The sequence below is a fragment of the Kogia breviceps genome, chromosome 5, assembly GCF_026419965.1.
Source record: "Kogia breviceps isolate mKogBre1 chromosome 5, mKogBre1 haplotype 1, whole genome shotgun sequence".
In the NCBI taxonomy this organism is placed as follows: Eukaryota; Metazoa; Chordata; class Mammalia; order Artiodactyla; family Physeteridae; genus Kogia; species Kogia breviceps.
The window spans coordinates 45,169,123-45,185,571 of NC_081314.1; the positions used below are offsets into that span (position 1 = coordinate 45,169,123).

A 16,449-nucleotide genomic window follows, 5' to 3' on the forward strand; every position below is an offset into this window, starting at 1 on the left:
GTCTCATTTAAGCTGATTACTGCTCTGTCATTTACTAATTCAGTTTCCTGACTTTTTTAGCCTGTGGCCTGGAGCCTCCTAAAATATTAATTTGGAATTAACGAATAGAACTTTTTAAAGGCTAAAGATGGCGCTAGCAAAGCCCTTTAACTGAGCGCACTCATCAGCTACAACCAAAATAGAAGTCCACCCAGGAATTTAAAAAGAGAGATGCCAGATTATAGGACTGGGCTTGTTTTCCCTCTTAGTTGAGTCTGGGGCCATTCATCATTCAGAGGCCAGTGGTTTCTCCACAGTTGTTGTGGGGAGTGAACACGGAGGCTGGATTAAAATTCCTTACATACCCCATGCCTTTAAAAAATATTCATTCATCTGGGTAGTCACTGAAGAATTCGTTTGATTATTAACTAACAAGTGCTCTATCTACTTGTTTTCTAAAGACAGAATATTCATGAAAAAAGATTTGTTTTATCAACAGGGATTTGTTAGTACAAGGGTTCCCCTTTTCTCACTTCTGATGGCTGGGCCAAGTGGGGATTATAGCTTGCTGAATAGGAAGATCTGTTCTTGACTCTAAAAACAGCAAAGGGCTCTACTTGGGCCTTACCCATTCAGAAACGCTGGTGTCCTGAGCAAAAAGTTAACTTTTGAGTTCATAATTTGGAAGGGAACAGGGTACGTGGGTGTAATTTTGCTTCCTTTGTTTCAAGTTAAATCCAGAAAGCGGTGTCAAATATACTGCTTTCAAATATGAATGCTGCCAAGAAAAATAAAATCCAATCCCCCAAACTGGAAAATCTTTAAGAGTAACAGACTGTGACCTTTTATAAGCTAAATCAAAGTGTTTTAAAGGAAAAAAGATGTGGCTTCCTGAACATTTCACATAGTGACCCTCAGTCACATACTGACTGAACAACATCTCTTAAGCTATTTATTTTATCTGTGCCTCGGTTTCCTCACCATTAAACCGTGCATTGTTGGGAGGCACTTTCCAATGAAGTGGAAAGATCCATTGGAGCTGGAATTGAGCAACTCTGGGTTAAATTTCCAGTCCCTTCATTTATTCCATAACCTTAGACAAGTTACACAGCCAGTCTGAACCTCAGTTTCCTTATTTGCAAAGAGAGTAAATAATTAACAATATCATTAGAATTAGAGGAACCTACCAGTACACAGGCTCAGGCCTGCGTGTCCTTGGACTTGGAGAGCAGGATGTCCTGCTCACAAGCAGGAACCTTTGTATGTTGCATGAAAAATGGACGATCTAAAAATGGGTGATGTTGGGACTTCCCTGGTGGCGCAGTGGTTAAGAATCCACCTACCAATGCAGGGGGCACGGGTTCGAGCCCCGGCGCGGGAAGATCCCACATGCCGCGTAGCAACGAAGCCCGTGGGCCACAACTACTGAGCCTGTGCTCTGGAGCCCGCTAGCCACAACTACTGAAGCCTGCATGCCACAACTACTGAAGCCCATGCACCTAGGTCCTGTGCTCCGCAACAAAAGGAACCACGGCAATGAGAAGACTGCTCGCCACAACTAGAGAAAGCTCGCACACAGCAACAAAGACCCAACACAGCCAACAATAAATAAATAAAAATAAATAAATAAATACTTTTTTTTTTTAAGAAAACAAAGTAAAAAATAAAAATGGGTGATGTTGAGAAGGGCAAGAAGATTTTAGTTCAGAAGCGGACCTAGTACCATACCATGGAAAAGAGAGGCAAGTACAAGACTGGGCCAAATCTCCGTGGTCTGTGTGGGCAAAAGACAGGTCAGGCCCCTGGATTTTCTTACACTGATGCCAGCAAGAACAAAGGCATCTCTTGGGGAGAGGAGACACTGATGGGGTATATGGAGAATCCCAAGAAGTACATCCCTGGCACAAAAATGATTTTCACAGGCATTAGAAGGGGCCGAATTGATAGCTTATCTCCAAAAAGCTGCTAATGAGTAAGGGTTGGCCTTTGCCTTATTACAAAACGGAAGTGTCTCATGACTTTTTTTTTTTATGTGTACCATATTTGAATAGGCCTCATACACCAGAATTCCAATCATGAATGTCTGGTAGAATATTTCTTTTGGACGGCCCGGATTTATATAGATTGACTCCTAGTTAAATTAATATGATCAGCTTTTTGAATTTTGATACGAATTCCAGCTCAGCAAGTGCTATTCCTGTTTTCCCCTTCTAAAGATATGATTGGACTTGATGTTCAACTCTTCACAGAGATGGTGAATGCCATCTCAAAACCTACAGGAAATTGGTTTTATATTTAAATTTATATAACTGGTTATATTAATATATTAAAATACAGAGGATATCCCTTCACTGTCTCATAAAACAGTAAGACTCACCTGCATTTCACGTTGTGTTCATTAGCCTGCTAAAGGCAAGGGCTGAAGATAAGCTGGCAACGTCCACTTTATCTTTTTGGTCTTAACTATGCCAATTAAATTAAAATTCCCTGTATCTAAAATGTTGTCTTTTACTTAATGAAAGGCATTTTAGTGTAGTTTATGTATAATATCAAATAAAGAATATTTAATGCTTCTCACAGTTCATAGGTGGTTTATAAGATCAAATGCTTTTAAAATTTAGCATCACAAGCTATCGCAGCAAACTTTGCTTATGAATTCTTTACCAAGTCAAACTAAGTTATAATTCAGGATTGTCTTTTAAACAGCTATTCAAAAACACATGCAACTGTAGCATTACCATATATGCATGGTTGGCAATGGTGCTTTTGCCAACTCGTTAGAAAGATTAGAGGATATATACCATCAGCACAAATTTGTGAATATGTGATCCTAAGGCTGAAGATAATTAAAAACAAAGTCATGGATCAAAAATAAATAAACAAATAAAGAAGAAAAATTATTAAAGGAAGTTTAGAATCCAGTAGTCTCCAAAAATATTATTTTACAGTTCCTTCTTTTTCTTTATGACTTAGGAAACTATATTGTTCCTTGGGGGAGGAAATGAGTTTTGAGAGTGGAAACCAGTTCTGTAGCACAACTTTAGAACCACTGTTAGTTCACCCCCTTCTCCCCACCCTCCTTCAAAAAAGGATGCCCAACTCCCTTGGAAATCTATTCCTAGTTATTAACCAGGCTCACTTATCAGAAGTCCTTCTTAAAGCAAACCCACTTCTACCTATTTTGTGTTCAGAAATACAAAGAATTGTTGGTTTGCTTCCCATGGTATAGTTATTCCATATGCATGAAGGACAATGGTAAGCGACCTCAGAATCTCAATAAAGGTGGTCTATCCAAAAGCAAGTTTAAACAGCATTTTTAAAGGAACTTTTTGTTGTTGTTATTAGAAGCCACCTCTTACAAGTGGTTCAATAATAACGAATTGCTACCTTTCTGTAAAATCTCCTAACATGTTCACACAGCTATCTTTAAGAACATGGTTAGTGCTGCTCTCAGAATTTTCATTGTTCACTTCAGGCCATTGTAAGAGCAGGGCTGCCATACCTGCAATGGGGCTATGTGTAGGACACATTTTTAAGCTGAAAACATTCTCTCCACCAGTTTAGAAAGTTGGTGATAAATTTCAGCAGCAGAAACATTCCATTGGAAGCACAAATCATAGCACATGCATCAGCTGGGAGTTGAGAGCTGTCATTTTTAACTCAATGACAATGACCTAAGGGTAGGTCACCCCTGTAGCCAACCTTCTAGTGGTGGATTAACACCTCCTCTGTCAGGAGACTGGTGTTTAGGATCCACACTTGGCCACTTAAAGTAGCTGTGAGACCTGGGTTAGTTCCTTTACGTGTCTGAGCCTTAGTTCTATGATAACAATTCCCACGTATGTGGTTATGGGAAAGACAGGAGATTTGGCAGTGCAGAGCTCAGTAATTATGTTGGATCCAAATGCCTGATGGTCTCTAATAAGGTCCTTGTTCTTTACTAACAAGACACAGGCCATAGACCTTGTCTACACCCTTTAGACCAATCTACAAGTATGAGTATGTGTCCAAGAATGTGTGACTTAAACTTTTAATAAAAGTTAAGTTTCAAGATAGGTGGAAGCAAAGAAAAGTAGGGGCTGAGGCCATTCTACATCGTGCTGTGGGGGTTATCTGTTGGGTCACACAGGGCTTTGGATTGATTACATTCTTTAAAAATATTTTATAATTTTTGACCCCATGGGAGGTACTTCTGTGTCTGGTACACTGGAAGAAAGAGTCAGAATGGGGGAACACAATGGTCTAGATTGAGCAGATAGAGTAGAGAAATCCTGGTGGAGCTGAATCTCTTGACTCTTTTTTTTTTTTTTTTTTTTTTTTTTGCGGTATGCGGGCCTCTCACTGTTGTGGCCTCTCCCGTTGCGGAGCACAGGCTCCAGACGCTCAGGGTCAGCGGCCATGGCTCACGGGCCCAGCCGCTCCGCGGCGTGTGGGATCTTCCCGGACTGGGGCACAAAGCCGTGCCCCCTGCATCGGCAGGCGGACTCTCAACCACTGCGCCTCCAGGGAAGCCCTTGACTCATCTTTGATGCCCCCTCCTCCCCACTGCCCCCATGCACTTTGAGCTTGTCAGATGCAATTCTTTCATGAATTCACCAAGCTGGGGAAGCTTGAGAAAGCATCTAAATCGGCTTCTTGCCTTCAGTCAAAGCTGCTCTTGAAACAACCAAGAACAAGGGCCACCTACCTCTGCTCAGGGAAGGAGCCTTTCAAGTTCCATCTATTGTCTACCTGCACTGGGGCTGCATTTGGGAAGTTATCCTTATGCCTTGTGCTACAAGCCCATTTTCTCCTAGCGAGCTCTGGGTCTGTCCTTTGTTGCAGCAAATTGCTATCCTGCCTGTGGAAGCGGCCACTAGGGTGGGGCATGTTCATGGTCACAGCCTCTGTGAGGGGCGGCACTTCTTGTTTCCTTTCTGATTAATCACCAGGTAAGCAGACATGCTTCTGCCTTGACTTTTTTACATCTATTCCCCCTCCACCTTCCCTCTCCCTACTGCAGTGCTTCCCAAACTAGAGAGAGCGTGCATCAGGAAAGCTTGTTAACACACGCAATGCTGGGACCCATCCCGTGTTTCTGATCTGCAGGTCTGTGCTGGGGCCTGAGTATTTGCAAGTTGTAATAAGCTCACAGGTGGTCCCCGAACCACACTTTGGGAACCACTCATCCAACACTCAGTCTCACTCTAGTGTTTCCAGTAACTTGCACCGCCTCCTACATACCAAGATAATACCTCCTCTCTGTTCTTGGGGGTGGGGATGGAGGTGTGAAATAGAGCCTTCTCCTTACCACCGTTCTGTGCGACTGTTTAGTGAATTCTGATTGTAACAAGCATGGTACTAAATACTTTACAGACATTATTTGCACTTTCCCAATAACCCTACAAGTTTGATGTTACGAAACAAACAGAAAGAGTGTGAGAAACCAAGATCTCACCAGTGACAAAGAGCAGATATGGTATTCAAACTCAGACTGATCTGGAAAGATTTGCTCTTTCCATTATTCCAGGCCTGGCAAATAGACGTTTAACTTGTATGTCAACTCCAATTCACTGGTAGCTGCTGCCTGGAGCACTGTGTTGAGAGTGGAATGGGTGCTCAGCAAGAGGAAGTACTAGGATTGGTGAGCTGTACCTGCCGAGATGCAGGAGTGGAGAATGAGAACCCAGGTGCCGTGTATTTGCCATCCCCTCACGATGCCTTATTCGTGAATCAATTTTGTCAGCTACTAAAATCAGATGAGAGATGGGTATTCAAATTTGTTCCACAGAGAACAGTAAAACTTATTTCCTTTTTCATCCCCTTCTCTAAAAGGTGAATCTAAATTTCTTTTTAAATTTGTTTTTTTATTTTTGGCTGCGTTGGGTCTTCGTTGCTGCGCGAAGGCTTTCTCTAGTTGTGGCAAGCAGGGGCTACTCTTCGTTGTGGTGCGCAGGCTTCTCATTGCAGTGGCTTCTCTTGTTGCAGAGCACAGGCTTTAGGCACGCGGGCTTCAGTAGTTGTGGCATGCAGGCTCAGTAGTTGTGGCGCACGGGCTTAGCTGCTCCGCGGCTTGTGGGATCTAGATTTGAAAAGGTATAATAACTTGTAAAGTAAAATGAAATGCAGCTAGTATATAGATAGTAGTAACCACCATGGACATTTAGCCTTAAAGTGATGGAGACGAGAGAATTTATTAATTATGTTATGTCTCTGTATGTTATATGTCTTTTAGTGTGACCTAATAGATCACCTTATACTGAAATAATCCACTGTGACTTAATAAGGAGGCAATGACATTTCTGGTTTTGTTTCTCCCTCCATCACTAATATTCAGTGTGAGATTTGTTATTTTTAGTGTCTTAGTGCTTTATCTAAAAAGTGAGTTTCATAATGCTTTTCTGCTTCTTCCTAATATGTATTATGTACATGATTAAATGAAAAAATAACTTTGTGGCATCTATTATTCAATCAACAAATATTTATAAAAATTTATCCCCAGGCTCTGGGGATATAGCAGCAAACAAACAGACTGCTCTCATGGAACTTACATTCTGGAGAAGGGAGACAGACAATATACAAGTAAACAAAGAAGAAAATGGTGTATCGTGATAAGTATACATAGTGAGAGTGACTCTGTGTGTATGTGTGTATGTATTGCTATTTTAGATGGGATGGTCCAGGGAAGGTCTTTCTGAGGTGGTGATATTTAAGCTAAGACTTGAATGTGGAAAAGGAGCCAAACTGGGTAGTCTGGGAGTGCTTGTTTTCCAGGCAGAGAAAAGAACCCATGCAAAGATCCTGAGGTTAAAGGTAGGTAAGGATCAGATCAAGTAGGCTAGTAGGGATTTTCAGCCGGGGGTGATGCAACCCTCCTTCCCCTACCTAGGTGGTGTTTGAAGATGTGCAGCTGGTGATTTGGGTGCAAAATATGGAGTTGAGGACAGAGCACTATTGGCTTTTGTGGGCAGGACCAGGGATGCTAAACATCTTATACTGCTTTGGATGGAGGCACATGAGAAGACTTGGGCTGCTCATACTCTCCTGAAGATATTGTCTCTGTTGAGAAGTCCTGAAGAATCTCCAAGGCCAGGGTAAGAAGTTTGAATTTTATCCTGTGTACAGTGAGAAGGTCTTGGAGAGTTGTAAGGTTTAAAAGATGATCTTTAAAAGATCATTTTGGGGTTTCCCTGGTGGCGCAGTGGTTGAGAGTCCGCCTGCCGGTGCAGGGGACGTGGGTTCGTGCCCCGGTCCGGGAGGATCCCACATGTCGCGGAGCGGCTGGACCCGTGAGCCATGGCCGCTGAGCCTGCGCATCCGGAGCCTGTGCTCCGCAACGGGAGAAGCCCGCGTACCGGAAAAAAAAAAAGAGATCATTTTGGCTACTGAGTGGAGAGTGAACTGTAAGAGACAAGGGTGAGAGCAGGGAAATTCAACAGGCAGCTATTTCAGTAATCCAGAGTAGAGACAGTGGTGGCCTGGGCAGGGGAGTCATGGTGAAGGTTTTGACTGCTTAAATAAATATAAGATGCTATTTCTCATGACACCCTATGTTATCATTTGTTTTCCTTTAAAGATTTTACAGTTTTGGAATCCACTGGTTTCCTCTGTAGCCCTTTAAGAGAATCTTTGCGGGCACTGAATTACAGACCTCGCTCTTTCAAATGCAAGTCCTTATCTCCTTGCTCTTTAATCTCACAGATCTGTGTGCCTTTCAAGTTGTTGATAGCTTGGGAAGGTAATCTATTTGCTTTGGGCTTGTAAAAAGAGAGAAAATTACACGTACTTCTTGAATAACAATATGTGATTTCTCTCTCTGAAGGGTCAATAGGAATTAACCTACATATATCATTTTAGGAAACCGGTTCCTAATCACATGAATAACAGGGACCAAGTCCACATTTTTTCTCCTGAAAGAGGAACATTAAGTGAACATCAAAATCTCTTGAAGAGATCACAGGCATCTCAGTCCTAATTTTACTCGGGCATTAAAGCCTTGCCAATAGTTTCCAGGTGCATCAGCTACTCCCCAACAAAGGCAATTCAGCTTCCACAATTTTAGAGAATTCTCTTCGTTGCTATCTTCCTCTCTCTCCTCATAGCCATCTCTCCTTCCTGTCCCCCCACGGAAGTGCCCCTACACTGTCCTTGGAGTGTCCCTGCAAATGCAGAGATCCATAAAGCAACAATGTGGGAAGCTATTAGCTCACCTGCAGAAGAACCCACTTCTCAAATTCCCGGGGGGGAACCTCCTGGCCCCCAGGCTGAGCTGCGGGGGTGGCAGGAGATGAACAGAGAGGAGACAGCTGGCTTCAGGCCACCGCGCACGGGTGAATGGTCCCACTGAGTGTGGAAGTCAAGAGGTGGGTCTTCCCACCCGAACCTTGCGTCCTGAGAGCGGAGGTGGGGTAGTCACCAAAGAAACACTGGGGACGGGATGCAGGCAGGCAAAACAACACACCACAGCCTCCAGCTGGAGCTGGTGGAGCCAGGTACGCACCCACCGCCATCCTGCCTTCCAGTTTCTAGATAAAGCTGAAGAAGAGAAACAGAAAGTGGATAGGACCATCCCCCCCAAAACAAATTATTGAAACCCATCACCTAATCTACATAAGCCAAGCTCCCAGGAATTAAAAAAGCAAATGGTCTCACTGAACTGTAAAAACCAAGGAAGAGGAAGCTCCGCCTTCACCTCTGGGCTCAGGTGTGGTCCAGCAAGAGATGGGCCACCTCACTGCTGACCGCAAAGGGGGAAACCAGGACCACGTCTTGGAAGGGAAGGAGCAAATGTTTCGCATTAGCAGATCCTGTCCCAGCTACCAAGTAGCCATGTGAATTTGGACAAGGTCACCTTTTTAGGCTTCCAAAATAGAGTTGACCAAAAGCTCTTTCAGACTCTGATGTGCTTTGAGGCTGTAATTCATAATTCAGCTCAAGGTCTCCATGGTTCCCCTAAAGCCTCTTGCAAAATAAACCTCAGCTCGCCCAACTCCTATTTCTCTCTCTGTCTGAATTAGTAACTGTCCTCATGCTGCCCCCGTTGGGTCCTGAGAACGCCCTGTTAGCACACCTAGAACACTATTGCTTTTCTTTCTTTCTTTGCATCTCTCTCTCTCCACTACCTCTTCAACGCCCCACCCTCAAAGGGAGGTACCAATGTCAGGTTTTTTCTTTGAATCGCCAGGGTTTAACGCTATACCTGACACTCACTTACCAGATGTTCAATAAATGTTTGTTGTTGAACGAATGGAAAGGGAGGATGTAAAAATAGAGAAGAACGAGCCCGAGCCAGTTCAAAGCTCAAGAGCCAGCTTTTGCTAAAAGCCATATATTCTGCCCATAAGATCCTGGGCTTCTTGGAATTAAAAAGAGAGAAGAGGGAATTTTAGAAATTATAGCAGTAATTTTCAGACCTCACAGTTTCTAATACCCTATGTCTCCACTGGGATATGCCAATTTCACAGGATTTTAGAAATACTAAGTTTTACCTAGCCTTTATGGAATGTCTTATATTTGTAAAAAGCTAGTATAAAATTGCTGAGTAGGAATTTCCAGATCCCTTACTTCCTGACTTCATGCCTCTTTAAGCTGTTCTCGGGGAGAAAAAAATCAGAAAGTTTAAAACTGCCCACGTCTTGTCTTCATAAACTTTGATCCTTTCACTCATTTAAAATTCATAACCACGCTGGCCTAATAATTAGAATTGCTAAAGTACGTAGGGAAGGCCATGAGGGATGAACCCCCTGGTCTGTCTAGTCAAGTCACCAGAAATGGTGAACCCTTGCTGGTATGGTGCTGGGAGGAAAGGAGGCGGCTGAGGCTGCCAGCAGAGGTGGCCCAGAGCATGACAGAGCCAAGCTGGTCCAGTTCCAGGAGTTTGGATTTGAGGGGACTGAGATCCGGTGCTGCGTCAAAACTTTTGGGCAGCGGCCAACTGTTTGATGAGCTTTAGCCTCATCAGGCAGGATCACTCATGAGTGATTCCAGCCTCAGGAAAGGGGTCAAAAGGAAAAGGGGAACACGGTTGATTGTGCCTCTTGCTTGTACCAGGCCTGCTGCTGAACGGATGCTTCCGCAGGGCGGGGGCAGGAAGATGCTGCCCCTAGAAGTGTGGATTCGCCAGTGGTGTCCCTGAGGGATACTGAATGAGGGTTTCTTCCAGAATGTTGCCCGCAAGCAAGAACAAAGTACATCTCCAACTACAGTGTGGTGATGTGCGATGTATGGTTCATCCATCCGTTTGTCTAATAACTTGCGTAGCCAACCTCATGAACTCAATTATTTTTCGTTATTCTGTTCACTGTGTAAAGAAGTGAGTCCCTTTGGCGCTCATGAGTACTGTCCTGAGAGTGGAGAAAAGCCTACCATGAGACCATGATACAACCAGAGGTGTAATGACAATAATAAACCTATTCGAACCAAAAAGAGCAGGGTTTTGGTAGGCTCCCGGGGGTCTTATCTAAGGGGTGCACAAGGGGAAGGCCCTGGGAGGTGGGAGAGACTATTGATCACAGGGCTGCCGGAGGAGTTATATCAGGAGCTCACATTTGCTGTGACTCCACAGGCTATTATCTAGGGCATGTGCTTGATAACATGAGGGGCTGGCATCAGTTTAAGTACCCCACAGGCCTCTTGGACAAACACGTTGGGTGCTGAAGCAGCAATACCATGGAGTAGCTTAGCTAAACTCTCGACCATACCTTATTGTAGAACTTTAAGGAAAGGCGAGGGGTTAAGCTAAATTTTAGGATAATGTTGAGGAGTCAGAAGGAGGAACAGAGGAAGAAATGTGATTAGAGCGAGACACCCAGAGGGCTTCAAGGGTACCAGAATAATCTGACTTTAAATGGAAAAGTGGCAAATGCTGGTGTTCATTTGATCATTATTCTTTAAACTGTGCATTTATGTTTTTATACCCTGATTTGTATGTATGATATATTTTAAAATAAAAAGACATTTCATTGCCTCCCCAAAACTAAAGACCCAGAGTCTGAACGAAAGCAACTGATCAAGAACTAAAAGAAGTTGCCAAAATAAGGCCACTAAGACCTTAAGTGAAAATTTAATCTTCTCTCTCTCTCTCTCTCTCTCTCTCTCTCTCTCTCTCTCTCTCTCTCTCTCTCTGTCTGCCTTCACTGGTAAAATTTTTGCTGACTGGAAAAATCTCTGCGGGAGTGAGAAGCATTAGAATTTATCTATGAATTACATTTGAGAGAAAATACTTTTTCCCCTCCCTTCCCATCCTGCTTGTCAGGGCAGGATTGATTCAGCACACGTTCTTTTCCAAAGGTGAAAGGTTAAAAGTGATGCCCACCCTCTGGAAGCCATTGGACAGAAGCCCGCTTGACGTCAGAATGGGTTCAGCTGGGCTGTCATGCTGTCCTGCCCTCGGCGGCTGACTTTCCCTGGGTTTGTCCGAGGCTCTCCATTATGCTCTGTGCACCAGCTCAATATTTCTTATTTTGCTTCACTCTTTACATGCCTTGAATAGCTCTTTTATTTTTTTGCTGAGCCCTGCCTTAGCCAAATTCCTTATATTTGGTTTCTTTGATCTTTCTGATCAAATTATTTTCTGTTCCACTCCTCTGAGCCCCTTCCAGTTCCCTCTATTTCTCAAGAAGCCAGGTGTTTAATAAAGAATCTGGATGAGGCTCTGGCAGAATCGGGTGTATGCAGCTGCTTGCCCCCAGGTCACTTGCTGCTTTCTCCTTAAGCAGCAAAGATGGTTTACTAAAGGCATGTGACATTCCAGAGACACCACAGTGCCCTGCACATGGCAAGTGCTCAGTAATTACTGAGTGGAGGAATTAATCAGGATCTCTTTTAAATGAGCTAGCCTATATTCCAACTTACACTTAACCTGTTGCAACTTACACTTAACCTGTTGCCCCATCCCACCCTCAGATAGGTTTCTTTCTGCTCTCAGGTTTTTCTTTCCAGTCTAATAGTTATTTCATACCTTATTTCCTTGATGCTTTAGTTTACACATTTTTAAATTCAATTTTCTTTTGTTTCCTGCTCATATATTTAACCTCATTAGTTTAATTCATGTCGTAGGATTTTGCTAGTAACTTTGTTTACCAGATTAGCATTATTTCTAAATTATTGTTTTACCCATTTCTCTAAATAACTGAAAATCACATTCATATTGTCTTATTAATTTCTCTTTATTAGAAAGTAGACTTTGCTTACATATTTATCACTTTTCAGTGTTTTTCTAATTGGCCGCAGCACAAAGTTCATCATATCCTATGATTCTGACACAGGTTTGGGTTAAGAGTAAAGATCATTGTCTTAAAATGATATGATGTCTGGGATTTGCTTCAAAATAATCTAGTAGAAGGATTATAGGTGAAACAAGATTACCATGGATTGATAGTTGTCCGAGCTGGGTGATGGATACATGGCGTTCACTGTACTATTCAATTATGTAAATGTTTGAAGTGTTTCCACAATAAAAAGTTTTTTTTAAGAGAAAAATATAGATATATAAATAAAAGTTGATCCAATGGATTATCTTAAGATACAGAGAGAGGGAATGCCTCCATCATTCTCCAACCTTCCCTGTTATTGTTACCTACTGGAAGTTCAGCCAATCCTCTGCGTTTATTGTGAAGTTTAGCACTTGTTCCTACCCTTCCTTTCTTTCCAAACTCTTGTTCTCACCTGGGAGATTTCCTTGTGCTGGTGTGTGGCTCTTCCAACACCTCACATCTGCAATGCTAATCATCTGCAACTTCACACCATTTCAGCAGCCCACTATCCTATCCCTTGATTTAAATTGTTTTTTACATGATGCAAATCTCTATCTGCTGACTGTCTAGCACTTAGGCTAAGGCCTTCAGGTTATGTTTTGATACAGAATTTACTTTTTCTCAACATCAGTCAACACATGTATAATCCAGCCATTTCTGGCTTAAAATCTTTCAGGTCTCTCTTTGAACTTCATATTCAAGTCCAGTAACCTTCACATCCAGTTCATGCTTTCCTACCATTTCCAGCCTCTTTCTCTACCATCCTCCAATATTCACTCTCTTTTCCAGTTATATTAAAGTGTCTCATTTGTGGGTAACAGATCATGCTTTCTTAACCTCTCTAAACTTTGACCATACTGTTCTCTGAGATTCAGATGTCCTGCTGTCATTCGGCCTCTGGAGGACTTCAGCAACTTTTGTTTATACCTCAAGACTCAATTCAAGCATCACTCCTTTTGGAAGACTTCCCTGAGCTGTCCACATTGAGTTAAATGCCCCCTCCAATACTTTTTTCCATTACACTCTTTGACTACACCCACCCTAATACTCTGAAACCCAACTGTAATCACTGATGTTCTTCTTTTCCTTTCTAGACTGTGAGCTCCTTGACCTCTTCCAACTCTTTCTTTCCAAAGCCCAATCCAGTGCCTGACACAGGTATTTCAATGAATAAGTAACTGAATGAACAGAGGAATGGAAAAAATGAATGCTGTTGTCTTCTTGAGGTAGCACCTCCCTACCCAAGGGCCTTCTCTAGAGGTCTGGGTCATTGCTCTTGGTCCTGGGAAGCCCCTTCAGGCTTTGCCTCCTAACTGCCTTCTTCAACCTACCTGACCCACCTGGTTCTAACTGTAACCCAACTGTCCCTTTCTCTACTGAGTCCTTCATACTTGGTGCTCCATCTAGACAAGTGTTGCCCAAAGTGTGAAACATAATAATTTTTAGGTGATACTCAGACAAATGTATTTTGACAGTCTTGTATTTACATTCATATATTTGGCAGCAGAGAGTGAGCACATAAAACCTGTAATTTCATAGAGAATATTGCTCAGGATGAGACAAATGTAGTAGTGCCATGGTAATCAACCTTACCTGGACCTCATAAATCAGGGGTGGGATGCTCAGGTATAATCATAAGTGTTCCAAGACCTCAATAACTGAACCATTAGAAGCACAGACAGCCAGGACTCACACCAATAGGGAAGAACTCCCATTCACTGAATTCTACAGGCACCTCGGTGTTTTATTCAGTACTATGTTGAAATATCACTTCCTGAAGTTGCGGAGTATGTATATATATGTATATATACATTTAAATAATACAGATAAAACAGTAAATATCTTTTGAGCTGTCTAACTATATCCTCATGGGAGTTCAGCTTTTTAGTGGCTTAATATAGAAACTGACAGATTTGTCTCATTGATGTAGATCCTCATCTTTGTCTGAAACTATCAATTAGGATTTCTAGCTATTTTGATCCAAAAGTTCCATTGTCATCAACAAGAAACTTATATTCAGCCATACATTTTATACATTTTGATTTATTATCTTTTTCATTTGTCATTTTTACTTTTCATTTTTAAAAGTTTAATAACTCTTTTTTATAGAATTTGCTATATTTCATCGAACCTAATATACCACTGATAAGTAAAATACATCATTATTTTATGTGCTACTGAAATATGATGATGCCAATTACAATTGCAAGGTGCCATTGATTCTAAGATACATCCAAATTTCAGAGGTGTTAAATTATTTTTTAAATTGATAAAATGTAGTTTGTGTACACTTCACTTCTATTTTAGCAGATAATACTTATATTCCATTTATCATAGTGATAATAAAGCTTCCCCTTTTAATGAATTTAATTTAAAAACAATTGATTTAAAGAAAAATGTTATGTAAATAGGAGTAGAGGTGGTATACAGTATGGCAAAATCCTGGAGGTAGTAGCCAAGTGACTGTGACTTGGACAGAAAGCCTAGACCCAGATATTGCCCCTTGCCCTACCTGCCAGCTCAGGCCAACCCAACCACCCTCCAGCACTGTGCCCAGATCCACCTGAGGGAGAGCCTGGGTCCTCCACTGAGAATGGGAGAGGAGTTTGAGGTGATCCCAACGCTCAGGTTGAGGAAAATGGCTATCATTCATTGAAGGTATTTTATGAGAGTGAAAAGAAATTCCTAGGAAGTAGACTCATTATAGGTACTGGAATAACGTGGACTTGCCTCTATTTAAATAACAGCATACTCGGAGGTTTCTGTTTTGTTTTCTTTTGAACCCAAGAAATAAGTAAGGAGGGGAAAAAGGCATTTTAGTCTCTGTTGCTGGGCAATTTATTCACTGATAATGGCTACCTGAACCCTAAACACTCAGTTTCGGTGATTATCAGACGAAAGAATGGTCAACTTAGTTCTTCATAATAGATTTATCAGTTGAGAATAACTATGAATAACTTGAAGCAAAATGTATTTCATTGAGGGAGTAGAGAAGTAGCTGATTTCCTTATTTCAGAATAGGAAAAGTGAAGAGAAATCACTTTAGAGGGAGGAGGGAAAAATGGTTAAGTTTCCATTGGGGAAACTCTGTGCTTTGTACAGCATCTACCTGGCTATTGCAGGGGATTTGTGTTCAGCATGCTTCCAGCTCTCGCTCTGTGCTAGATCCAGCCCTTGGACTGCTGTGCACATTTCTCTGAGAGCTATGCACAGAAAGAACCCTATGATTTACTCAGTGCTTATTTTTGAAGGTTATTATGAATCATTAACCAGATGCAATAGTGCACGAGGTCACAAACCATATAGGCGCTACTGCTTGCCTGTTTTTGCAAACTTGATTTTGAAGTTTTTAATGTAGGTGTAATTGAGAAGATAAATTGAATACATACGCATATTCTAATAAAGGTATTCTTCCGAGTCAGCAAATAATCACATCATAGTAAGCATCAATGAACCCATTACAGTATAATAAAATGGGAAAGTCTTATAATAAAAGATTATTTATAGCCTATTGGTTATTAGTATAATTTTTAAAATGTAATCAGAAACAATTAGCAAAATTGATAATGTTGGAGATGCAGCTGTTTCTACTCACTAGCACAAATAATACTAGCAATACTTCTATATAGTTATGTCAATTGAAAGCTAAATCTCTTCCAAGTTCTTTGTTTATCCTTATGGGTGTTTTTGTTTATCAGATCATTGCTGCATATTTTATAAGAACTACTTCCTGGTATTCATAAAAGTCACTGACATCATACAGTAAATTTTGAAATTTATTCTAATTTTTGAAATTAGAATAAAATTATAATAATAACCCAGTGCTGTATCCTTTCTCCAAGCAGATGTAGTGGTCAGAAAGCCAAATATATTTAGAAAGTAGAATCACTGGGATTTGGTGTCTTAGGCCAGGTTCCCTAGAAGCAGAGCCTGAGACAGGGATTTGGGTGCAGGTAGCTTATTAAGGGATAGGCCTGTAAGGAAGTGAGAGGAGCAGGATGGGACAGGAGAAATGTCAAGTAGGATTCAAATCAGATGGTCTATCCATGGCCTGATGATGATGGAGGGATAAATTGCACTGTAGAGGATAGCTGTGAGCCTTCATAAGCAAATATTCACAGCAGCTGGGGGGTGGGTGTAGTGGCCAGACACAGGGATCTGCCTGGAGTACTAACAGCAGTAAATACATCATCTGGTGACTGGAGGCAAGGCCCAGGTAGGGAGGGACAAAGATGAC

The 16,449-nt window shown here is 41.8% G+C and overlaps 2 protein-coding genes across 4 annotated transcripts in view; both read left to right on the forward strand.

Annotated features, from left to right (window-relative positions):
* The window catches only part of SCHIP1 (schwannomin interacting protein 1), a 799,100-nt gene that overhangs the window by 643,387 nt on the left and 139,264 nt on the right, over positions 1-16,449 (forward strand). The gene's annotated exons all lie outside the window — the stretch shown is intronic.
* LOC131757489 (cytochrome c-like) lies at positions 1,709-1,948 on the forward strand. The gene has a single exon (XM_059065025.1). The coding sequence runs from the start codon at positions 1,709-1,711 to the stop codon at positions 1,946-1,948; it is 240 nt and encodes a 79-aa protein (XP_058921008.1).

Bases quoted from the DNA above. Each gene is read 5' to 3' on its own strand.
- LOC131757489 (XM_059065025.1), top strand. From the start codon at position 1,709: ATGGAAAAGAGAGGCAAGTACAAGACTGGGCCAAATCTCCGTGGTCTG.